Here is a 25,000-nt window from a genome sequence, read left to right as displayed (position 1 = left end):
ACAAGGGGCGGGAGAGGAGACAAGACGGCAGGGGGACGAGAGGAGGTAGAAAGGGATGCAAAGAGGGGAAAGTGGAAGGGAGGGGGAAAAAGTCGGCGGAGGGAGTTTGAAAGTGTTAGTTTTTCGCTGAATTTAGTGTTTGGTTTTTCATTCATCGCAGTTACACATTCTCTCTCTCTCTCTCTCTCTCTCTCTCTCTCTCTCTCTCTCTCTCTCTCTCTCTCTCTCTCTCTCTCTCTCTCTCGCTACCGGCATCGATCAAATCACCTCTATCACCTCTATTTATCTCCCTTCCTCCCTCCCTCTCTTCCTCTCCCCCTATCCCTTCCTCTGCCTCTCTCTCCCTGTAAATATCCGTCGTGTTATAAAAAGAGCGTGAGTGATGGTATGGGTGAAGGATTACACTCATTTTTCTCTCTCTCTTTTTTTTCGTGGCCTTCATCTATTGGCGTTAATTTTACTGCATTTACTGAGCGATCATTTAAGGTCCCGAGCGCATTTTTCATATTGGATCGATGATCTTTGTGTGGCGCAGCCGATAGGGGCTTGTTGATTTAGAGAGAGAGGGAGAGAGAGAGAGGGAGAAGGAGAGGGAGAGAGAAGGAGGGGGTAATGGGATATATAGTGAGAGAATAGGAAAGAGATAAAAGGAGATGATAACAGTGAGAACGTAAACGAAAGAGGTATGAAAGGAAATAATGACTATTAACAGAAGCCATTGTGAGTCCAGGGGAAATAAATAGAGAGAGAGATAGAAGGAAGGAAAGAGAGAAGAGAAAAGAAGAGGAAGAAAGAGTAATAATGTCAGGTATGAATGTGACATGAAACAATGGAAGGAATGAGTACTGGAAAAAGGATAAATATATTAGTGTTTTGATAGTCTTTCACACACACACACACACACACACACACACACACACACACACGTGCGAAATATGAAGCACACGATAAGGCAAAAATGTTTAAAAATTCTCCCACACTTTTGTATGTATATTTTCCTCGCTTCGTTTCTAGATATCTTTTTTTTCATCCACGCTTTTTCTCCCTTTTTCGTTTCCCTCTCCCTTTCACTCTCCCTGTCTATCTCTTTCCATGGCTCCCCTCCCCTCTTCTACATCTCTCTCTCACTCTCCCTCCCTCCTTCCCTCCCTTCGACTGCTCCGCCATTCTGTCTTAAAACACCGAATACTCTCTCTCTCTCTCTCTCTCTCTCTCTCTCTCTCTCTCTCTCTCTCTCTCTCTCATCCATCAAATAGATACGGTTCATAAAACGAGATATTCGAGAGGGAATAATTTGAAATACGGTTAACAAGAGTCAACTTTGAATTCAAACTCTCTCTCTCTCTCTCTCTCTCTCTCTCTCTCTCTCTCTCTCTCTCTCTCTCTCTCTGGGCCTTTGTTTAACGGCCGTAACGGAATTAACGGTTCGCAACGGTTTTAACGATTATTGTTATTTTTATATACATATAAACTCGTTTTGAAGTTCCTGGCTTTTTATCCGTTTTGGTTGAAATAGTCTTATAAAAAAAAATGCATATGAACAAAGTAAAAAAAAAAAAAAAAATCAAATAAAAATGAATTTGAACAAAACTAAAAAAGAAAAAAAGCTAGCAGGACATGGTCGGTCGAAGAAGTAGAAAAATATGCTTATTGGAAATGGGTATTGAACTCCCTTGCCTTCGTTCATGCTCCATTAATCCGATTTTGTGGCGTTGTTCTGCTAACGTCGTGATCTGAGCGCCTCTTTTCTTATCTTTTTTTCTTGTGTGTGTGTGTGTGTCAGAGAGAGAGAGAGAGAGAGAGAGAGAGAGAGAGTGTGTGTGTGTGTGTGTGTGTGTGTGTGTGTGTGTGTGTGTGTGTCTTAGTGTTGTTAAGTAAGGTGTGTCCAATAACTTCAAACAGGTGAGATGAGTCTTATGATTGAGTGGTACAGGTGTGGTTTGAGGAAAAAGTTACAATGTTAAACTAAATCACGAATAAATATGTAAAGAAGGGAAAAATGAAAAAAAAAGGTATTTCTATTTCTTTTCCTTTTCTTTCTTTTCTTTCTTTTTTTCTATATTCCCTAGTACTATCTCTGGAGGGAAATGCGAATGAAGGGAAAGAGGAAATTCGGAGGAGAATTAAGATGTCTTCTCCTCCTTTTCTCTCCTCCTTCTGCTCCTCCTCCTCCTCTTCCTCTTCCTCCTCGTCCTAACCCTTTCGTTTCCACCATCGCTACCTCTTCTTAATTTGACCAAGAGGGGGAAAAATGATGTAAGTGACCACTTTTCTCCTCCCTTTCCTCCCTGTCTCTTCTTATAAATTTCTCTCTCTCTCTCTCTCTCTCTCTCTCTCTCTCTCTCTCTCTCTCTCTCTCTCTCTCTCTCTCTCTCTCTCTCTCTCTCTCTCTCTCTCTCTCTCTCTCAAAAAAATTGACCTTTATCTTAGTTTTTAGTTGTCTCAATTTAAAACGCACAAATTGTTTCTTAAAATTCATCAAAAGCCCAAAATTCTCTCTCTCTCTCTCTCTCTCTCTCTCTCTCTCTCTCTCTCTCTCTCTCTCTCTCTCTATGGGACGGCCCGGGGAACTCATTAATAACCGGTAATTAGGCCTGTCAGACTGCACGTAATATTGATGTGAACCCGAGAACCGAGAGGATTATACCCCGCGCTGCTATTATTATTATTATTAGCGTATTATTGTCGGCAGTGGTGGTGGTGGTGGTGGTGGTGGTGGTGATGGTGGTGGTGGTAGAAAAATAGTCGGAAAAGAAGGGATATTGCAGCTTCCCTCCCTTACTCTCAAATATCCTGTCGCCATGCTATGCCATCTCTCTCTCTCTCTCTCTCTCTCTCTCTCTCTCTCTCTCTCTCTCTCTCTCTCTCTCTCTCTCTCTCTCGCCTCCATTTACACATTCACCGCTATCTCCCCTCCCTTCATTCCTTCATTCCTCCTCCTCCTCCTCCTCCTCCTCCTTCTCCTCCTCCTTCTCCTCCTCCTCCTCCTCGTCGTCGTCGTCGTCGTCGTCGTCCTCGTCCTCGTCCATCTCTTCCTCCTCTTCCTTAAACACACACACACATACACACACACATATACACACACGCACATACATTCTTCTCCTCCCCTCAACACCTTCCTCCCAATATTCCTTTAACGTCCCAAAAAAGTCTTCCAGACCACGAATTCTCCCTCACACCTCCATCCCTTCACTTTTTTTCCCTTTTCTCTGTTTCCCTCACAGCACACGTAGGGAAATCGCCCACGCATCCTTCTCTCTTCCTCCCCATTTACTCTCTCACTTTGGTCTGCCTCTCCCTCGCCGAGCATTAAGGGAAGGAGAGCAGGTGAGCGAGAAGAAAAAGTAAATAAGTATAGGAAGGTTATGGTCATGCGGTGAAATGTTTCATAACGCAAACCAACTTTTTTTCATATCATTCCTATCTGTGCGCCTCCTTATTACCACTTCAGGGAGACATTTGTGGTGTTTTTAGGCACTTCTCCCCCTTGAACAGCGTAAGAGAAGAGTCTCGTATCTCTACAGCGTGGGTCGTACATCGATTTTTATTAATTATGCATCAGCGGGGACAAAATTTGCATCTGGCATGTCTGTGGGAGTTGCCAGACGTTGTTGTTTTGCTACCAGGACTTGGGAACTCAACAAGAACCGAGGCTATTCAGTACAGTTTTTTTTTTTTTTTTTTTTTGTGTGGAGGAATATTTCTGTTGCCTTCTTCATCGTTGGAAGGTGCGTGTGGAGATGATTGTTCCTGAGTTGTCTTTCTCATTTTTTTTTCTTTTTCTTTTTATGTTTATTTTATTTCTTACAGGACTTGCTTTTCCTGTGATTTTCTTTTTTTTTTTTTTTAGTTTGTTCGGAAAGTATGTTTATTTTTGTCTATTTCTTTTGTGAGTCGATGAGAAGAAAAAAAAAAAAAAGGTTGGAATTTGTTTTGCTCACTCGTCTGTTTTTTTTTTCGTACTTGTGTTTTGTTTTTGCCTATAAATTATGGACGCTTTTTCCGATTTCAAACACACACACACACACACACTCTCTCTCTCTCTCTCTCTCTCTCTCTCTCTCTCTCTCTCTCTCTCTCATCTCCCCTCGTTGTAATTTTTCATTTTCTTATTTTAATTCGTTGTTTTATTCCTTTTGACGTGCTCTTATTCTCTCTCTTCCCCATCCCTTCCTTTCCTTCAATATTTTCCTCCCTACCCTTGTGCGGACACAGAAAAGCAATGAAGAATACAAAGTGAATCTATCTCAACTATTTTATACTCTCTCTCTCTCTCTCTCTCTCTCTCTCTCTCTCTCTCTCTCTCTCTCTCTCTCTCTCTCTCTTACGAGTTCATATTTTCCTCCAAGTATGAGCCTCTTCTCCCTTTGTCTCCGCTTCTTTCCCTCTATTTGATGCATTTTTTTCCACCTTCCTCTTTTTTCCTCTCTTGTCTTCTTTCCTATGGTAATGCCGCGCCCTCCTCTTCCAGCGCCTCTTCCTTGTGTCCTTTCCTTTTCCTCCTTCCCGCCTTGTTCTCCTACCTTTCCTCCTATTTCTTTATCCTTCCCTCTTTCTTTCTGTTGCTCTGTAGTTCAGGAGACTATTCAGGTGTTGTTTTCTTCCCCTCTCTCAGGTGTCGGTTGTTTTAGGTGTCCTCCTTCTCTTCCTCCTCCTCCTCCTCCTCCTCCTCCTCCTTCTCCTCGTTTTCCTCACCTTCTCTATATGTTCATCTTACTTCTTTTCTCCTTTTTTCCTCGTCCCATTTATCTTCTTTAGTCTCCCTTTTATGTCCTTCCTCTACATATACTGCTACCCGTTTTCTTTTTTTTTTTTTTTTTTTGTATATTTCTTTTTTTTATGGTGTTGATATTAATTTGTTTTATGTGTTTGTGTGTTTGTCTGTGGTTCTTTGGTGACATTTGAAAGGACTGAGGAGTGTTAGACTTATACATACATACATACATACATACATACATACACACATGCATAGATACATACATATAATACGTGTTTGTGTGCTTGCTTGCTTCCGTGATTGTCTGTGTGTCTTTATGTGACACTTCAAATGACTTTTAACATGTATACAGTCACACACACACAAACACACACACACACACACACGCACACTCACTCACACACACACACACACACACACACACACACTCACTCACTCACTCACTCACACACACACGTGCTAATCACTACTACACTACGCGGTGTGTGTGTGTGTGTGTGTGTGTGTGTGTGTGTGTGTGTGTGTGTGTGTGTGTGTGAATGTGAGTGTGTAATTCACCTCGGTCGCCCGCTGGTCACCCAGCCAGTCTTCCCCATTACGGAGCGAGCTCAGAGCTCATAGTGTGTGTGTGTGTGTGTGTGTGTGTGTGTGTGTGTGTGTGTGTGTGTGTGTGTGTGTGTGTAATTCACCTCGGTCGTCTGCTGGTCACCCAGCCAGTCTTTCCCATTACGGAGCGAGCTCAGAGCTCATAGACCGATCTTCGGGTAGGACTGAGACCACAACACACTCCACACACCGGGAAAGCGAGGCCACAACCCCTCGAGTTACATCCCGTACCTATTTACTGCTAGGTGAACACACCCCACACATTAAGAGGCTTGCCCATTTACCTCGCCGTGCCGGGACTCGAACCCGGGCCTCTCGATTGTGAGTCGAGCGTGCTAACCACTACACTATACCGCGTAGTGTAGCGGTTATGTGTAACAAATTTATTGAGTTTCTACTCTAGAATAGTTGATAAAGTACAAGAGAGAGAGGGATGGATTGACTGTATTTATTTAGATTTAAAAAAGGCGTTTGATAAAGTGCCACATGAAAGATTACTATGGAAGTTAGAGGAGAAGGGTGGCTTAAAAGGAAGCACATTGAGATGGATGAAAAATTACTTGAGGGGGAGAGAAATAAGGACGATAGTTAAAGATATGAAGTCCAAGTGGAGAACAGTAGACAGCGGAGTGCCACAGGGGTCAGTATTGGCGCCAATACTTTTTCTCGTATATATAAACGACATGCCAGAGGGAGTGAACAGCTACATAAATCTGTTTGCGGACGATGCGAAACTGTGCAGAGTCATTAAACAAAAAGAGGATTGTGAAATACTACAGGAAGACTTAAACAAGATCTGGAAATGGAGTAAAAAATGGGAGATGGAATTCAATGTGGACAAAAGCCATGTCATGGAAATGGGAAAAAGTGAAAGACGACCAGTGGGAATCTATAAGATGGGAGATGGAGTAGAACTAGAAAAGTAAAAAAGGAAAAGGACTTGGGAGTGACAATGGAAGAAAACAATCAACCGGTAAGCCATATTGATAGAATTTTCAGAGAGACGTATAATTTGCTAAGGAATATTGGATTAGCATTTCACTATATGGACAAAGAAATGATGAAGAAATTGATAAGTACTAAAATAAGACCTAGATTGGAATATGCAGGAGTTGTGTGGACCCCCATAAAAGAAACACATAAGGAAATTGGAGAGACTACAAAAATGGCTACAAGAATGGTTCCAGAATTTAAAGGGATGACATATGAGGAGAGACTAAAAGCTATGGATCTACCAACCCTGGAACAGAGAAGAGAGAGAGGATCTGATACAAGTTTATAAATTGATTAACAGAATGGATCAAGTGGATAATGAGAAACTAATCCTGAGAGAAAAATATGACATTAGAAGCACAAGATCGCATAGTAAGAAACTGAGGAAGGGAAGATGTCTGAGAGATGTTAAGAAATTTAGTTTCCCGCAAAGATGTGTTGAGACTTGGAACAGTCTGAGTGAGGAAGTGGTGTCAGCAAAGAGTGTACATAGTTTTAAAGAAAAATTGGATAAGTGTAGATATGGAGACGGGACCACACGAGCATAAAGCCCAGCCCCTGTAAAACTACAACTAGGTAAATACAACTAGGTAAATACACACACCGCGTAGTGTAGTGATTAGCACGCTCGACTCACAATCGAGAGGGCCGGGTTCGAGTCCCGGTAAGCGGCGAGGCAAATGTGTGGCCCCTATTTACCTAGCAGTAAATAGGTACGGGATGTAACTCGAGGGGTTGTGGCCTCGCTTTCCCGGTGTGTGTTGTGTGTTGATGTGGTCTCAGTCCTACCCGAAGATCGGTCTATAAGCTCTGAGCTCGCTCCGTAATGGGGAAGACTGGCTGGGTGACCATTAGGCGACCGAGGTGAATTACATACATACACACGCTCATCTCATTCACTCACTCACTCACTCACTCACTTACTCGCTCACTCATACACACACACACACACACACACACACACACATAAGCATATCAATGATTATTACTGACGAGCCACCTTTTGTACATTTGTTTGACAATACCGTGCAATAGATTAATCAAATCAAATCAATCACATAAACATTCTATTCAAACAGAGATAGACGAAACACACTAAATAGATAAAAGACATCCCAATACAATTACAATCAAGGAAACAGACAGAGAGACTGATAGACACAAAGACATCACAGTATACAGTCCTCTTTTTTTTCTTCATTTTTCCCTTCCCTCCCTTGGTTACATTCTGGCCGCGGTCTTTGAGTGAGGCAGCCAATTAGAGAGTCAGTCTTTGGTACCACGAGAGGCCACACATTACGTCCAATAGTCAGCCAGGTAACAGCTTCCTCCCTTCTAATTGGTGTGGTTGTGTGGGTATAGGTGGGTGTGTGTGTATGATTTTTTTTGAGTCTTAAGGAAAATCATCATTAGTATCAGTAATTATGATAGCAACAGCAGCATTAGTGGTAATAAAAGAATAGTAGTAGTAGTAGTAGTAGTAATAGTAGTAGTAGTTATGACGATGATGATGGTACTAATTAGTAATAATAATGAAAATGGTGATGATAAAAGGCTAATAATAATCAACAATAACAATACTATTAATAATAATAATAATAATAATAATGTGTGTGTGTGTGTGTGTGTGTGTGTGTGTGTGTGTGTGTGTGTGTGTGTGAGTTTGATATATGCGTCTGGGTTAGTTCAAACTACAATTAAATATCCAGAGCACAACTCTCAACAAGACTAACAAGTGAACAGAGGCAGGCGTACCAGGAATGATTGGCAAGGGCGGGCAGGCTGACAGGGGCGGGGGAAGGACGTGCAGGGGAAGGCAGCGGGGGCGGCAAAGAGAGAGAGAGAGAGAGAGAGAGAGAGAGAGAGAGAGAGATACGAGACAGGATTCTGAGTTCGCAGCGTAAAGGTATTTGATCTCCGCTGGAATTAAATCAACTTCAGATTACCTGTTATCAGGATTATGCTCTTCATTCTCTCTCTCTCTCTCTCTCTCTCTCTCTCTCTCTCTCTCTCTCTCTCTCTCTCTCTCTCTCATCTTCTATCGTTTCCCTGTAATGTTCTACTGCCAATAATCTCTCTCTCTCTCTCTCTCTCTCTCTCTCTCTCTCTCTCTCTCTCTCTCTCTCTCATTGTTGTGATGCGTCGCTTGTTTTGTACCGGAACTATCATGCAGTGCGAGTTGGATCCTTTTACGCGACATTTCACTGTTTCTGAGCGTCAGTCTTTTGTTTTATGCCTTATTTGATCAGCGGCCTCAGTGCTCGCGCGATAAATATTTCCTTTGTTTCTTCTCGTCAGTATTGGCTGCCTCGCCCCGTGCACCTCTTCTTGTCTCGATGAGATGCATAAAAAAGATGTGTTTGATAAGTGTGATGAGATTCGTAAGTATAGTGTTGCTATTTACAGTGTCTGGAGTAGATTTTTATTATGTTTTCGCTTTGGTGCAAGTTTTTTTTTTTTAAAGGGATAACTAAAAAAACGCAATAAACGGAGAATGTAATTGAGCTGAGGTTTTCTTTTTTTATATTAATGTGAAAAAGAGACGTAAAATAATTGTAAGCTATGTAAATATTCATCCAAATCTTAAGCAAACTGAAAAAAAAAAAAAGAAAAAAGAACGAAGGAAAACATTTAAGTTCAGACCCGGAATCATGTAAAATTCACGAGTCGTAGACCTGAAAATGCGCCTGATTACGGCAATAAGGCGGGAGGGATAGTGTGTTTGCGTTCTTCATTTGTTCCCAGTAATCTTCGTTGGTGCGCCGCGACCCGCTTGTTGATGCAATTGCCACTCGCCGCCATAATTCTGGTTTCAGGCCGGTTTATATCAGGTTTTACGAGGATCAAAAGGGCTTCGACTCTGGGTTTCATTTTCGCTTTTATTTATTTATTTTGTTTTTTATACCGCAAGGGAGATGTGCGCTTGGCAAACTTTTATTTTTGTTTTTATTACAGCCGATAGTAAAGAGAGAAATGAGGGGCGCCAGTGGATATGAAAAAAGAAAAAAAGGGATGTGAACAGAGAGAGAGAGAGAGAGAGAGAGAGGTTAATCTAATGGCTTTTTGTTATCTTTGTTTTTCTTATTTTCTTGTGTATTTCATGATTAAAGAGTGGAATGAATGAAACAAAAAGGCACAAATAGGGAAAATTGATAAATATACCCGTTAGAGATATAAAGGACAATCACAGCGACTCCAAAGGGACGTAAAGGGTAAGATAGAGTCGTGTGTGGCACTCTGCAAAGGGGAAAAAGGAGGGAGAGTGGTGTGTCTTGTGGTGTTGGCGGCACTGTGGTGGTGAGGGCGGCGTACAGAGGCACTCCCAGGCGTTATAGTGGTCCGGACCTCCATAAAGCCAGTATTTTTATGGTATATCTCCACAGGTCGTGCAGACAAGCTCTCTCCGGTATTAGAAAAGTCGAGTTGGTCACTTTAACTACTACTACGACTACTACTATTGCTGCTGCTACTACTACTACTACTACTACTACTACTACTACTATTACTACTACTACTACTACTACTACTACTATTACTATTACTACTACTACATTAAATACTACACTTTGTCTTTTCACATCTTTGTAGTCTCTCTCTCTCTCTCTCTCTCTCTCTCTCTCTCTCTCTCTCTCTCTCTCTCTCTCTCTCTCTCTCTCATCAGAATATAAATCATGCCTTATTTCTTTTTATAACCAAGCTTAAATATTTTCTGATAACACGTCAACAGGTGTGATTGGTTGGATTAACCTGCGTGACCTAAGATGACCTGAAGTGACCCGAGGTGGTTCTTATATAACCTGCCTTGACGTGCTCCGCTCTTACCTGTGAAAAGGAGCGATCGAGGGTTAAAAAAAAATAATAATAAAAAATCCCCATTCTCTTCTCTTATTCCATGTATATTTAATTGCCACTCATCCTCGTAAAAAATGAGAGCGAGGCACTTCTATTGACGCGGCAGGAACTAAACATGGCTTTCCAAAAATTCCCCCTATTGACTTGCGCAGGTAAATACATGTTCATTTTCTTCCATTTCTCCTCCATTTGAGTCGCCGCGTAGCTCACTCCTCGTGTCTTTGTCTCCGCAGACTGCCCGGGAGATGGTATATACTCTCAGACCCTCCTCCACCTCGCCTTGATAATGGAGGCGCCCAGTGCGGGTCGCCTCGCCTATTCTCGCAGTCCGCGGCCTCCCCTACGACAATAATGGAGCAGACTGTTCGCCCCCTACAAGTCTCTCAATCGGGATAATTATTTATGTGTTTACTCTCGATTCCAGCGCGGCGGGGATCGAATGGGAGGAAAAAATGGACGTTAAATGACCGGTATTTAAAGTGAAGGGTGATGGGACTGGGAGGGAACGGAGGAACGGGAGAGGAACGGAGGGAGGGTGAGAGGGATAGATAGAGAGGCATGGAAATAATGAGAGAAAACGGTGCTTCTAACGAGAGAGAGAGAGAGAGAGAGAGAGAGAGAGAGATCAAAGCGACATCTATCGTCTCTCTCTTATTAGGCGAGGCTGGGTTTGCTATTTGCTCGCCTGGGCCGATGTGAACGTGCAGCGCTCAGTGAATTTATCGGATATTATGGCTGGCTACGAGTCCACTCTCATAATTCAGCAGCACCATTGCATAGTATATCGCACGCTTCCTACACCACCTGCCTCTGACCTACCTTGCCATGTGAAGCAGCCGAAAAATAAGCTGTATTTTAAAACCGTGCCTCTTTTAATTCAGCATTTTGCGCTCTTTCTAAACTTTTTAAAGCCTTCTTTTTCCAGGGTTTCCAGCTCATGGTGTTTTGAGTAATGACCTCGTGCACCCTTCCCCCCTCTCCCTCCCTCTTTCACAGACTCCGCGCCCATACTGGAGTACCGATTCATCAGTCAAACGCTTCAGCCTGGCCCTTCAGTGAGCTTAAAGTGCATCGCGTCAGGAGCACCAACCCCGCAAGTCACCTGGACCCTGGACGGCTTCCCTCTCCCGCAGAACGACAGGTCAGTGATGCAATGTTGCCACGCTTTCGTGATCATGTTTACGCTAGGTGCTCTTCGCTCCTGTTTATAGGGATTGGGTATTACTCGCGATGCTTTTACCGGAGCGGGAAACTCCAGCGGCGTTTACCGTAAAGTTGGCCATTTGGGGGCGAAGTGGAGCCGTCAGTCTTGTAATATTTTAACCGGGTGTTAAGAGCAGCGAGGCGGCGAGTGGCGGTGTGATGCGGCCGGTAATTGTGGTAATGTTCTGCTGTCCGGGAGAGAGAGAGAGAGAGAGAGAGAGAGAGAGAGAGAGAGAGAGAGAGACTATTAAAAGAGTAAAAGAGAAAGAGAGAGGGAGAAGAGGAGGTTAGTGAGTATGGAGCTGATGGCGAGAGAGAGAGAGAGAGAGAGAGAGAGAGAGGGTAGGGAGTGATAACAGTAACTCGGGATGACAATGGCTGGAGAGGCAAACTCGGCTCCCAATTTTCCCTCCGGCTTGATCCTGCGTCGTGTTATGGCTCCTGTACACACACACACACACACACACACACACACACACACACACACACACACACACACACACACGACACACACACACACACACACACACACACACACACACACACACACACACACACACACACACACACACACACACACACACACACACACACACACCATTGCAATAAATACAATAAATACCAGTCAACATGCTTACATCCTCTCTCTCTCTCTCTCTCTCTCTCTCTCTCTCTCTCTCTCTCTGTGGCACTTAATTTTCATGCCATGTTCCAGGCAACACAACCCAATCCCTTAATAGCACACAGCACCTGCTTATTGCTCAGGCCACAGCGACACACAACACCGCGTCTCGTTTTCTTTTCGCCTTCCAAGTCACGGAGAGCTCCTCGCTATTTTTAAGAAGTCGGTGGTCCACTAAGATTTTGCTTCAGTTTTGTTCCTCTGATGTTAGGTGTGTGTGTGTTCGTGTGTGTGTGTGTGTGTGTGTGTGTGTGTGTGTATATATATATATATATATATATATATATATATATATATATATATATATATATATATATATATATATATATATGTGTGTGTGTGTGTGTGTGTGTGTGTGTGTGTGTGTGTGTGTGTGTGTGTGTGTATATATATATATATATATATATATATATATATATATATATATATATATATATATATATATATATATATATATATATATATATATATATATATATATATATATATATATATATATATATATATATATATATATATATATATAGATAGATAGATAGATAGATAGATAGATAGATAGATAGATAGATAGATAGATAGATAGATAGATAGATAGATAGAGATAGATACATAGATAGATAGATAGATAGATAGATATATGCTAATGTTTTTAAGTATTATTTTATCATACCTCATTTATGTTTCAACATTCTTCATTTTATTTTATTCAATCATTTTAACGATCTATTTAGAAGCTAAATTTTGGTTTAAGTTAAATGTACCTATGTATGAACAGATTGGGTTTAGTTTCTTAGTAAAGATTTTTTGTTTGCTATTTTCATGAGGCTTGATTTATTTATTCATGTACGAGTATTAGGTTAAGTTTAACTTAATCCAGTTTTCATACGCTAGGTTAGATGAATCTAACATAAAAATAGATTGCTACGCAAAGTAATTTAGTTGAATATCCAAGTAGCTACAATTAAAGTTTTGTTTCATTCTGATACACAAACTAATCGAGTTTAGTTTCTTAGTTTATACCTTTGGAGAAGAGTGGAGCCTTCAAGCCTACATCGCACAGCTGCTGTTTCCTATTTTTTTGTGTGTATGTGCGCCTGAAATATTGACAGCAGGTTGAATAAAATATAAAAGGAAAAATATCCGAGCCACGTTCTTTTTTTCGGAGGCAATAAAACGTGAAAATCTGCAAGTCACGTCTTTGGTATCTGAAAATTGGTCGGTGTCAGTCAGGCAGTCAGTCATTTCAACAGCCAGTCGTGGCGCATTCATCGCCAACACTGCGCCGTCATTAACCAGTCAGCCAGACAGGAAGTCCATCATTCAGTCACATTTTTCAGTTATTCAGTCAGTTGTCCAGGTTAATTATCTTTCAGTCAGTCCAGTAACGTGAATTATGTATGAGATAAGTCAGATAAACAGTACAGGTATTTCATTGTAACCTCCATTTAATCTAACTAGGGTCTACACTTGTCAGGTAGTCACTTAGGTGGTTAATACACTATTCAATCTGTCATTCAGATACTCAACCAATCGGTTAATAATCCATTCAGTCAGCCAATGGATAAATCTGTCAACCTAATCAAAATAAGATCCCATAATTCAGTCACTCAGTCATTCATATACAGTTAACCAGTAATTCATTTCAGTTAACACCCGTAGTTCTCCAGTCGGTGTGTCTTGCTTATTCTCCAGGCTGGTGGTGGGTCAGTACGTGGGAATGGGGGTTCAGTGGTGAGCCACGTGAACCTGACGGGCGTGCGGGCGGTGGACGGGGGCGCCTACACGTGCACGGCGGCCAACAGGGCAGGCTCCACTTCCCACACAGCCCGCCTCAACGTTTATGGTGAGTACTGGCTCGGGGCATCAACCTTCTGAAGGTGACAGTAATGAATGTGAGAGTATCAGGGATAAGGACAGACTGCACGCCATTAGTTGGGAGGGTAGAAGGCAGCGGGATGCTTAGCGGGTCAGAGGCAATAACAAGCACATGTTATCTAATTATTACCGAACGCTGATAGCGGATTCACTTCAAGCTTACCTGCTACCCGCGTCCGTTATGGCCACTCACATTTGATAACGGGTTTGTTCTTGTTTCTGACCCACTTCCTCACTCGGGGCAATGGTTTCCTAGCGGGTGGGCTTTGAGATAGGAGGTACCCCAAAAAGTATCCCCTTTAGTCCATAAATTTCCGTGAAAAGCCCACATGGTATAAATGAAAAAAGAAAATACAAGATCTTTCGTTGACCTAGTGAAAAAGAACGGAAAAAACATGAGTAACTGGTGACTTGATACGTGTGGAAGGAGAATGTGGGAGGAGGGAAGACATGCAGCTAAGTTCATGAGAGCAGTTGGTATGAGAATAGCGGTTGAAGATAGCAAAAGATGCAACATTGTGACGATGAGAAAGAGGATTAAGACTGCAGTCAATCAGAGGAGAGGATTTGATACGACTATTCGGTGACTCATCTTGTGGGAAATGTATCTCCGACATGAACTGACAAATGTGAGGCAGAACTTACTCACTAACCTATACATGAAAGGCGACTGATGACTTGAGCACAAGTGATTTCTCGGCACAAGTGATTTACACGATAAGTGGAACACAAGGCTTAATAATTAATCGTATGTGACATGGCTTAGCGCTGCCGTAAAGGCGATGGGAGTAATTCCTTTTCAAAGACATCAAAGACACGATTTACTGAATTGCTCTGACTCGCTTTCACTCTCTTAATAGCGAGGTTTTGTGTTTTTACCTGACGCGCTATCCAGGTGGCTTTGTTCCCTGCAAGTCCAGGGGGGATAAGCCGTTAGCTGCGAGTTGTGGGTTCAAAGCTGCAGCAAAGCCACCCACTGTCTGTCAAATATTGTGAATCCCAGAAACTGTATTGGAGTCGAGGGATGTGTGTAAATCTCCCAGCCCATGAGATTGTCCCTACGGTAATGGAGCAGTTCTAGTCTTTCGTAAGATCCTGAACCAAACCAGGTGAACCAGATATACAGTATTCTACATGGGTAAGTTGCTTCTCCTTTTTCATGCATAAAAAATCAAGTACTCAAGAAATTTTCATCAGGAAAAAATCGTGCATCTTTACAGACCCGTACCTAAAAGAAAAATAATAATGAATAAAAAACTGCAAAAGTTTTCAGCACCTAAAAATATCTCTAATTTAATGAGAAATACTTTGCATATGTCAGATACCCTTTGATTTCGTAGAAACATGCCCGATGTGTGGTGAGGCTGTGACGGTCCCGCAGGTGAAACAGTTACTCAGCTACCCTGACCGATTCAATAAAGGTGAGCCACGTGGGTCCTCTTTCAAAGGCCCCTGTGCGAGATGGCCCAAGTGGAGAGGAAGATTGTCCCTATAGAAAGGTACTGAGGCGAGGATGGGCTGTGGGGACGTGAGCTTATAATGGAAAAAAATATAAGTAAAAAAATGATAGTGATATTTTACAAAAGATGTTTTATCAAATTTCAAGGGTAGAGGACAAAGACAAGCAAATTATAAAAGAGGATATATAAGGATTACCAGATATCAAACGCTGCCGTGAGATGCAGCGAGAAAATAGCAAATTTTCAAAAAGAATTCGTGAGAGAAAGTGAGCATCGTAAGGGAGTGAAATGTGTTAAAATACGTCGAACTTCTGAGAATGACAAATGTTAGAATTTCACGGAACGAGCAGGAGATAAATATAAATTAAGTCTTTCACAAGGCTTACGAAAGATTAGGAGACAGTGAAAAGGTGAAGTGGAGCTCAGCAAAGCATCTCAAAAGGTAACAAAGCTACAACGAGAGACAGATTTTATATAGAACTGTCAGGAAAACTATTATTACTCTTAAAGTCTCTTTCTTTCTCCTCCTCCTTCTCCTCCTCCTTCTCCTCTTCCTCCTTCTCCTCCTCCTGTCTTCTTCTTTTTCTTCTTCTTCTTCTTCTTCTTCTTCTTCTTCTTCTTCTTCTTCTTCTTCTTCTTCTTCTTCTTCTTCTTCTTCTTCTTCTTCTTCTTCTTCTTTCTCTTCCTCTTCCCTTTCCCCCCTTTCTCCTCATCTTCCTATTTTTCTCCTATAGTTATCTACTACCACAATTTTAATCTAAAAACACTTCCTCCAACACACACACACACACACACACACACACACACACACACACTTATCTCATCGATCTCCGTACCTACAACTACAACTTCTACTACGGTAAGCCTTGTTAATATTCCCCGATCTCCTCTCAGGGCCAGCTTATGTGCGTCCTATGTCTGTAGTGACGGCAGTGGCTGGGGAGCAGCTCATCATGTCTTGCCCCGCGGCGGGTTACCCTCTGGCTAAGATCACCTGGAAGAGAGGTAAGGAGGGAAAGACACGGGAAGATGAGAGAGAGGCAGTAGACTAAGGAGTGATGGATAGTAAGGGAGATTAAAAAGTGAAAAAAATTGAGGTATTGTGGAAACGTGTTATGGAAATTGAGGTGGTTTAGAATTGATTGAATAAGGAATAGATAGATGATAAGGAGAAGTGCAGAAGATGATGAGAGACAATGTGGTTTAAATATTTGAAGATATTGAGAAGTAATAGGATGTAGAAAGAAATGGAAATAAATGATAGGGAAATGGATTGAAATGTAAAGAAGAAAAGAGACGCGGAAAAGACCATAGGACGAGAGAAAAGTAAAATGATTTAAGAGAGAGAGAGAGAGAGAGAGAGAGAGAGAGAGAGAGAGAGAGAGAGAGAGAGAGAGAGAGAGAGAATATAGAAAGGAGTCGAAATAACTGATAGGTAGATAAATGAAAGATAAATAGGAAACAAAGCGGATAAAGTGGAGTTCTTGCGCAAGGGATATAAAAGTGAAAAGTGCAATGTGGAGTACATCTGGGAGTTGAAATGTAGAGAGGAAGGGAGGAGGATATATAAACATGGCAGAGGGGAGAAGGCAGTAAGGGAAAAGAGGGAAGGTTTTAACGGTAACTCAGATAAACAGCGGATGTAAGGAGACTTTTAAAGATGATGGAGAGAAAACGAGAAGCTAAATAACACTGGTAGAGAGAGAGAGAGAGAGAGAGAGAGAGAGAGAGAGAGAGAGGATTTTCGAAAGAAGTAAAAAGTAGACATTTATACTTTACACTCACATTCCTCCCCCTCCTTCTCCTTCTCCTTCTCCTTTTCCTTCTCCTCCTTCTCCTTCTCCTTCTCCTTCTCCTCCTCCTCCTCCTCCTCTTCATCCTGCAGATGGACGAATTCTACCAATGACAGCTCGACAAAGTGTACACGAGAACGGAACTCTAACGATACGAGACGTGCAGAAGGCCGCTGACGGAGGTTCCTACACATGCACTGCGAGCGACAAACAGGGGCGCTCCCACTCCTCCACCGCCACCGTGCAGGTTCTTGGTGAGTCAGGGAGAGGAAGGAAGGAAGGATGAAGGAGTGACGAATGAGAGGAATAATGAATAGGAGGGTAGGAAGGAGAATTGAAGAATGATTGGGTTGTTTGTTGTTGTTTCCTTTCCCTGGGTGCTTTCTTGTTTTTTTTTTCTTTTAGTTTTTGTGTGTGTGTGTGTGTGTGTGTGTGTGTGTGTGTGTGTGTGTGTGTGTGTGTGTGTGTGTGTGTGTTTGTTTGTGTGTTTGTTTGTTTGTTTGTTTGTTTGTTTGTGTGTGTGTGTGTGTGTGTGTGTGTGTGTGTGTGTGTGTGTGTGTGTGTGTGTGTGTGTGTGTGTGTGAGTGTGTTTTCGGCAGCTTATTTTTCGTCTTCGTGTTGTTGTTTTGTTATTTGTTTGCATCCTTCTCCTTTTCCTGTCCTGTGTTTTCTTTTTATTCTTGTTTTCCAGTCATTAATGTTATGCAAAGCAGGTATAACATTGCACTTGGCAGAATAATTATGATATCGTAGTATGCAGCTCTCCCCGCACCTCCCCTCCCCCACAACGAGTCTGCCCGAGGAGGGGATCACTGGTGGAGACAATAAGGAGGAGTTAGATACCCTAATATAAGTTAGTTACCTCGTGTGTAGCCTTTAGGTAGACTGGGCGACTCACAGGCCCTTCATTCAGGGACACTTTGCTCTCTCACCACGACTGTTCTCAAAGGCCACAAAGGTGATAAGCTGGGTTCTCAAAAGTATTTTTCTGCTCATAATGTAGAAATCTAGTTCCTCTACTATTAGAACCATAAAAAATAACACCATTACAAATCCGTGTAAGTTTACCTATGGCCTCTTGACAGTAGTAGTGGAAGTGTGGGGCAGAAGTGTTTCAGGATCTGGTCCACGGTCCATAGAGGGAGGTAGTCTGGTAGGTAGAGTGGAGAGAGAGCACTCACACAATGCTGGGAGACTCGGGTAGCGTCAGAGAGTGAGAGACGCCTCGCCACAGTGCCGCCCAAGGTTCAGCCGTTCAGCCTACGGAAGGACTTGGCCCTCGGAGAGCGGGTGAGCGTCCAGTGCACCGTGAATGGCGGGGACACGCCGCTGCTGGTGACGTGGACCAAGGACGGTGTGGCGGCGGAGCGCATACCCGGTACTGAGGTGCGGCAACTGGACCAGTACACCAACATCCTCACCATCACGCGCCTCACGCCCCTGCACACCGGCAACTACACCTGCACCGCCACCAACGACGCCGCCACCATCACCCACACAGCGCCTCTCCGCGTCAACGGTAACTACACTGTTTTGTTTCTTTCTCACACTAATGCCTCGAGGTTTTATGTCCCCATTTTCTCTCCCTCCTCCACCTCCTCCTCCACCTCTGCATAGTCCCTCCCACCGTAATACCATTTAGCTTCGGGGAGGCGAGTGAGGGGGAGAGAGTTCAGGTGATCTGCGCCGTCAGGAGAGGAGACCCGCCCCTCACTCTCACCTGGTTCAAGGACGGCACGCCCCTCGCTCAAGACCTTCCCCAGGGACTCACCTTGCATCCTTTAGACCAGTTCTCCAGCGCCCTCATCCTCCCGCACGCTCACGCCCACCACAGTGGAAACTACACCTGCCAGGCTGCCAACGCCGCCCGCACCGCCGCCCACTCCGCCACCCTCGTCATCAAAGGTGAGTCTTGCGTCTGTTTGTTCTTGCCGCCCTTTAATTTTATTCAGTTTTTTTCTTTCTTTTTCGTTTATTTATTTATTCTTACGAGATGTGTGTCATGCACACCCGCACACACTCACCCACATAGACTGCACATCCGCGGGTACACTTGCACACACAAAGACGGGCAATCGCGCGCACACACACACACACACACACACACACACACACACACACACACACACACACACACACACATTTTTGACATTTGCGACGATTTTTTTTTTTTTTTTTTTTTTACCGAACTTGAAAGGTATTTCGAACTGTGACTGTTCCGAACACTAGCTATTTGAAACTCAGGGAATTTTGGTCGGACACGGAGTTATTTTGTATGCAGCCTTTTATTCTTTCCCGACACTAGCTGCGTGTAGCGCGCCGAATGTTCCGCCAGCTGACCGGCTTTTTAAATCCTGAAGACACGTTGGAATATATGAAATGGAGCAATAGTGAATAAAACTGAGTTTCGTTTTTTTTTTTTTTTTTTCTTTTTTCAAGGATGTGCATCGCAATTATTGACGTTTAAAGTACAAATGATATATTGTCTCTTGAACACAGTGTCGCCAAAAAGATTAATTAATGCATATACATTATTGTTGTTATTATCATTATTATCACAAAGTACATGTTATGGTATATTGTTCTTTTGTTTAGTGCAGAATCTCTCGAGAAAAAAAAATCATTACTAGTGGAAAATGAGGTCAAAGATTCCATAGTGGTCATTTTCCGGAATGCTGTTGCAGAGAATGCTGATCCGTTTTGCATTAGTGGTTTCATTTTCTGTATAGATTAACTCTTTTTTTGTCAGTGGTGAGGTCACACACACACACACACACACACACACACACACACACACACACACACACACACACACACACACACACACACACACACACACACACACACACACAGAATACAACGTACTACTACTACCCTTTTTTGCCGCAAATTTCAGTCGCGTCACAAACTTTTCTAATCAGTAGGAACTTTTCACAGTGAGCGCAGTGGATTTGCCTCAGCCTGCCACACTCACGGTTGAAAACTGCCTAACTAACTCCCTAACAAACGCAGACTCCGGCCAGGTTAGGGGGGGACGGCTCTGTAAAAGGGGAACAGCGCCCCCAGTTAACTTTTTTTTTAATAGGAAACCGGAATTCTTTTGGTGTTTTTCTCATTTTATTATTTTGTTATATATTTTTCTCTCTGTGTGTCTTTGGCTTGCGTTCTCGGAGTGAGGCGTGTTTGTGGGTGATGTGTGTGTGTCTATTTACTTAGGCGTTTGTGAGTTTTGTTCATGAGCCTACATAGCACACAGACAGACAGACAGATACACACACACACACACACACACACACACACACACACACACACACACACACACACACACACACACACACACACACACACACACACACACACACACACACACACACACACACACACACACACTCACACTCACATTCACACACACACACACACACTTAGCTCTTACTTTCTTGTGTACTTTCATTATTAATTTTCAAAGTCAACTAAGTTCCCACCACAGTTTTTTGTCTGTCTAGCTCAGTGAGTCACATTTTTGGGACTATTTGATTTTCCATTTTGGAGGGCCAAGAGCCTAATGATTTTTTATGAATATATTTTTCACACCCTGCCTCTCCCAGTGCCTTCCCCAAACCCTTCCCTTTCCATTACCTGTCCTGTTCTCAAACCTTCTCCTTTCCATTACCTGTCCTCTTCTCAAACCTTCTCCTTTCCATTACCTGTCCTCTTCTCAAACTTTCTCCTTTTCATTACCTGTCCTGTCCTGCGTGAGTCGTTTTCTTCTCCTTTTCCTTTTTCGGTTTTCTTTCCTCTTCCATTATCTCTCCTCTTGTACTTGTGTCCTTTTCCTTTTCCTTCACCTGTCATCTACCTGTGTTCCTCCCCTCCCCCTTACCTTTATTTATCCCTTACCTATCCTTTTCTTTCTCCTCCATTCCTACCTCTAAATTCTTCATTCCTTTTTCCTGTATCTCCTTTTTTTTTATTCTACCTATATCAGAGTCCATTCCTCGTCTCTCATTTCCTCTTATTCTCCACATCCTATCCCCTTTCCCTCCCTATTGCAAGCTCCCTTTTTTCCTTCTTCCCGTCCCTTCCCTTCCTTTTCAAAATATTCATCCTCTATTTCCCCAAATTGCTAATCCCCCCTTCCCAGACAAGTCTCATCGTCCCCACCCCCTACTCCTCCCCTCCACTCCCCTCCATCCTCCACCTCCCCCATCCTCCCTAAATCAATGATCTAATTTTGAAGATCAATTTTTTTAGAGGTCGACGTCCGTGCCTACAGGTAATAGTACTTTTATTTATTTTTTACTCCTTACTTCCTTCGCCTCGTTCAGAATTTTTGAATGCATGGGTTTTTAAGCATGTTTTTTTGAATGTATATATATATTATTCTATTCATATATTTCAACTTCTCCCTTCAACAACTTTACTGGAGAGAAAATACAAGTATGGAAGTATTATTTATTTATCTGTTTACTTTGACATCTATATATATATATTCTTCCAGTTGCTTCCTTTGTTATTTATTTGAACTGCTATATATAAACGCCTGATATCCGCATCTTCACATAATATATTACTGGAACGTATGGCATTGGTATGAACATTACTATTGTTACTGTTACTACTACTACCACTACTACTACTACTGTTATTGTACTATTGCTACCTTCATTATTATTATTATTATTATTATTATTATTATTATTGTTGTTATTACTATTGCTGCTACTTCATTACGGTTTGATCCTGTTAATGGAACGTAGCTTGGCCGCGCAGTAGCATTAAAAAGCCGCTTGACAGCCAGCCGCATCCAATCCCTTCTGTGTATAGCTGACTCCTTGGCCAATCAGAACGCTCATGGACTTTAGGATTAGCCAATGAAATTTCTCCTCACCTGGGACGCGTCTAGGAGTGGCTCTTAATCCCCAGAACTCACCAACAGGAAGGTTGCATTAAATAAACATCCCCCGCTGGACAAGAAATAGATGATATTCGGTAGTTAAACGTAATATCGTAATGATTCTGAATCTTTTATAGTAATCACTACGTTAGCTCGTGTTCTGGATTAAACATGCATTATAGATTAGAAAGAATTATCCCTCACTTTTATTCTTTCCCCTATATCACCTGAAGGCTATTTATGTATTAAGCTATGTATAGGAATTAACATTACACATATTGGAGTGGCCACGAGAGAGAGAGAGAGAGAGAGAGAGAGAGAGAGAGAGAGAGAGAGAGAGAGAGACCATTAGATACAATATAAAATCACTCGTACAAACACATAGGAATGCAGTGGTAGATAAACCGACAGGCAGACAGACAGACAGACAGACTGACAGACAGATGAATGGATGGTGATAGAGAACCAGAAAGGGAAGAGAAAGAGGATGAGTGGTTGGATGATTGAGCGACTGACACATAGACGAACAAACTGATCGATAGTAGAAGCGTGCACCATTTAGTAATTACACTACCCCCCCACGCACTCTCTCTCTCTCTCTCTCTCTCTCTCTCTCTCTCTCTCTCTCTCTCTCTCTCTCTCATGACTTCAATTAACGCCGTCATCTTGCTAAGTGCCGTCAAACCTTTCGTGTTCAGCTTTGCATTATGATACTTTTTTGTTCATATGAGGATTTAGAACCAGGTAAAACAAGAGAGAGAGAGAGAGAGAGAGAGAGAGAGAGAGAGAGTATGAGCATCCATCAAATTAGGAGGAAGGAAGGCACGAACGAAGAAAGGAATAAATCTGAGAGAAGAGGAGGAAAGAAAAGAGGAAGGGTAAGAAAGACCTGGAGCTGGAGAGGAGGAAAAGAGATAGGGATCATAAATTTCTCAAACAAATCATCATCTTGTTTACACATTTAGGGATGCCGGAGGGGAAGGTGAGGATTGAGTCAGTAAGGCGAGCACCTCTTAGATTGGTTAGCTCCTCCACAACACAGTGACGTCACTCGTAAAGCAGCCAATGAGAAACAAGCTTAGGTTTCACGGCAGACTAGCAGCGTATTGTCATTGGCTAATTAGATATTTTGACACCTGTGTGAGATTGGGGTTTGTATATGGTGGTATCTTTAAAGTTATGAAGACTAATGAGAATATAGCACCGGTTCTTTCCTTTCCATAACAAAAGATGCTTCTGTACAAGGGAGATATAACTGTGGACTATAAGAAAATGAATTATTTGTTACTGGTTGTATCTTTTTGAAATTGTGCTTTAGACTTTCATCAAAGCATTTCAGTGAAGTTCAAAGATATGCCATAGAAGTTTGCGAGTTCAAATCAGGTTTAAATTTTTCACTTAACTTGTTTATTAAGCTTGAGGAGAAAATAAAAAAAAACTCAGAAGATTGAAATCATGGTCCAACTTTTACTGCAACATAAAGACAACAAAAGACTCAAATCATGTTTAAATTTGCGAATGTTTATTAAGCTCAGACACCAAGTAAAGACTTTCATGCGGACACTTGGTAAAGTTTGAAGAGACGCCATTGCAGTGACAGGGATCAATGACGGTTCGAATTTGCACCACAACATTTAACGAAGCTTGGCGAGAAGGTCCAGAAGTCAGAAAGATAGAGTGAGTTTCCTCCGGGGACTTCTTCCTTAGACCAGGTGACGCATCCCGCTCTTCTTTTTTCCGCACCTCGGCTTGAACTTGTCCTTGGCCTTGGCCTTGCTTTAGGACGTCAGGTGAAGGTGATTCTTGTAGGTGTCCCTCGTGACGTCCTTTTTGGCATCCCTGTGGCGTCCTACAACATCCTCAGGTCACATGAGACAAAAATATAAAATTGTTTGAAGTTATTAAAATGTTAAATCCTACAGTTTTTTTTTTTTTTGTACTTTTCAACTTTTATTGTATTTTTGACTCTGGTGGCCTGTGCATTTTACTTTATCTATATTTATTATTTATTTATTTTTTTTACATATCTCTCAATTTCTCTATTTGAAGTCTTGCGTCTGTTGGTCTTGTCTACTTATAGCTTTTGGCTGACGTATATCTAAGCTCGCGATCCCGTAGCGAAGACGTAGCCTGTGATGTCACCAGCTCTACTCCTTTACTGGGTTGACTTTTGGTCTTGTGATGTCAGACGCCTGGGTGCTTGACTTTTCTTGTCTTCTCTGTCTCTTTCTTTTTCACACACGGTCCTCTTAACTCTGGTTTCCCTTCACACCTCATAACTCTTTCGACTTTTTTACTCATATTTTTTCTCTCCTCTCTCTCTCTCTCTCTCTCTCTCTCTCTCTCTCTCTCTCTCTCTCTCTCTCTCTCTCTCTCTCTCTCTCTCTCTCTCTCTCTCTCTCTCTCTCTCTCTCTCTCTCTCGCCTGTGATTAATGCCATAAGGAGAATCTTGCCGCTTTTATATTTAGCTAAACTACAAATATAATATTGGACTTCAATGTGTGATGTCAATTTCATTAACCTTGGAACGTCTCGCTGCCTGAATCATATATATACTTTTTATTATCCTAAACTTGACTTCAGCTTGTGATGTCTCCCTCCTAATTACCTGTTTAATTAAGGAGAGCCTTGATGCCTGAACACTTAAACATACTTGTGATGTCAGATTACCTTAGGAGTATTTGCTGACCTACTACTGCCTGATGCTCACACTCTCTGGCGTCTCTCTCTCTCTCTCTCTCTCTCTCTCTCTCTCTCTCTCTCTCTCTCTCTGTATTTTCAGTGATTGTAGGTAATGTGAATATAAATATATATATTTTTTTAAGAACAGGTAAAGTTGTAAGTATTCTTTCAGTTATAATTTTGATAATTTAATATTTTTTGCTCTAAAGGATTTTTGATCATGATATTTAGTGCTTCAACCT

General features: G+C 42.2%; 1 protein-coding gene across 1 annotated transcript in view; it reads left to right on the top strand.

Annotated features, from left to right (window-relative positions):
- Positions 1–25,000, top strand: part of LOC123508522 (Down syndrome cell adhesion molecule-like protein Dscam2) — a 78,943-nt gene that overhangs the window by 40,266 nt on the left and 13,677 nt on the right. The window contains exons 7-12 of the mRNA XM_045262258.1: positions 11,165–11,309; positions 13,512–13,527; positions 13,746–13,896; positions 16,283–16,393; positions 17,274–17,435; positions 18,416–18,700. Coding sequence (XP_045118193.1) covers positions 11,165–11,309; positions 13,512–13,527; positions 13,746–13,896; positions 16,283–16,393; positions 17,274–17,435; positions 18,416–18,700 — 870 coding nt within the window. The remainder of the gene's footprint in view (positions 1–11,164; positions 11,310–13,511; positions 13,528–13,745; positions 13,897–16,282; positions 16,394–17,273; positions 17,436–18,415; positions 18,701–25,000) is intronic.

The sequence above is a fragment of the Portunus trituberculatus genome, chromosome 25 (assembly GCF_017591435.1).
Source record: "Portunus trituberculatus isolate SZX2019 chromosome 25, ASM1759143v1, whole genome shotgun sequence".
Classification (NCBI taxonomy): domain Eukaryota; kingdom Metazoa; phylum Arthropoda; class Malacostraca; order Decapoda; family Portunidae; genus Portunus; species Portunus trituberculatus.
This window is presented reverse-complemented; position numbering and strand designations above follow the sequence as displayed.